Source organism: Priapulus caudatus, unplaced genomic scaffold (assembly GCF_000485595.1).
Source record: "Priapulus caudatus unplaced genomic scaffold, Priapulus_caudatus-5.0.1 Scaffold81, whole genome shotgun sequence".
Classification (NCBI taxonomy): Eukaryota; Metazoa; Priapulida; class Priapulimorpha; order Priapulimorphida; family Priapulidae; genus Priapulus; species Priapulus caudatus.
In genome coordinates, this window is record NW_014577142.1 from 585763 (window position 1) to 587422 (window position 1660).

At 43.4% G+C, this 1660-nt stretch overlaps 1 protein-coding gene across 1 annotated transcript in view; it reads left to right on the top strand.

The window, feature by feature from the left end:
* The first annotated feature begins 1084 nt into the window (after positions 1-1084).
* Positions 1085-1660, top strand: part of LOC106821652 — a 7477-nt gene continuing 6901 nt past the window's right edge. The window contains exon 1 of the mRNA XM_014826541.1: positions 1085-1109. Coding sequence (XP_014682027.1) covers positions 1085-1109 — 25 coding nt within the window. The remainder of the gene's footprint in view (positions 1110-1660) is intronic.

Consider the following 1660-nt stretch of genomic DNA (forward strand, 5'->3'; position numbering starts at 1 on the left):
TGTGTGTGTATGTGTGTGTGTGTGTGTGCGTGTGCGTGTGCGTGCATACATAGGTGGCTACGTATGAACTTATGAAGGTGCGTGAGTGCATCAGATATCAACTACACCCGTGGACGATGGGATTACCGTATCCTCCCGTCGTCACGATAGGAGACTGGGTCAGGAGTCTATCCTGAGACCCACCGCTTATTATCTGCACAATAATAGCAATACTCGGAGATCGGTAGCTATCACGGATAAGCACGCTTCCTTAGTACATACGCCGCGCCTGTAGACGCACGATAGTTGTATTGAAATAATCTATAATAATTTTTAAATTACGTGATAGCATATTGATTTGAGAAGGATATATGCAACGTTGATGATTCACCGAGCGATAATACTTTGAGCGCTGGGGTTCTTCTACAGGTTTCAAGTCAGTGTAATCATTTATAATGTGTATACTGGCTGATACCGTAAAGCTAAGCCTATATAGAACTGAAGCAATCTGCCAGCGTGCATAATATGCTAGCATGAGTGCTGCTATGCGCCGTCTACAGGCGCGGCGTATGTGCGCGCATACACGCAGCAACAATATTGCTCATAAGAAACCCGAATAAAGAATTCTCGGATCTATAGTATACTCGAAGAATACTACTGTACTAAGGAAGCGTGCTTATGCGTGATAGCTACCGATCTCCGAGTATTGCTATTATTGTGCAGATAATTGCGATAAAAAAACGATTAAAAGCGGTGGATCTTAGGATAGACTCCTGACCCAGTCGCTTATCGTGACGACGGGAAGATACGGTAATCCCATCGTCCACGGGTGTATTTGATATATGATTGTTTACTGATTACCCGAGGCCCTCGATGAGGGGTCAGATATCTTCGTTTGGCTGATAGACAGATTGATCAGGCGATGCATAAATTATTATATCTGATCTTGACACAACGAAAAATATTCCGCGTGGCGTAGTTTCATAATGATTTTACTGTGAGTACGAGCGTTTGTCAGATGTGTAAAGGTTATATGCCGAAGAAGAAAGCCAATCGAACGTTATATCACAATAAGATCTCATATCCGACCTTTTATTGGAGCAACATGGAAACCAGTGGAAGTGATGCAAGTGTAACTGAAATGATATGGAAGATAGCCAAATATGGAGCACTGGCCGCGCATAGAAAAGAAGTGCGCGCGGCAGAGGGGAAAAAAATAACATGGTGGATCCGTTCGCCATAATGAAAGCCAGCGCACGGATCCAAAGAAAAGACTAGTCTATTTCACGCAGCTGTCCCTTATTTCCCAGTCCGCTGCGCCTTGATGAACAGTAGAGTCCACTAAGCATTTCCACTGGTTAACGAAGCCTGCCAAAGGCCGTGTCACAGACGGGCAACTTTTAGTACAGATTCTTCAGCGGGGTCATCGCCAAAACGTGTGTAGAGGCGCGATGTAGGGCGTATATCCGTATTATATATATACTAGCTATTACCCGTCCTCCAGACGGGTTTGATTAGGGTATGATTTGAGGAAGGCGGTTTAACCATTTTTATTTTTGAAAATATCATTCTGGTACGAAGCATTATTAATAAGTCAAATTAAAAAAAAGCAATAAATGCATTGAGTAGTTTTGAAGATATATGTTCTTGAAAGTCAGTGGACGGCGGCGGGCAGGGTTAC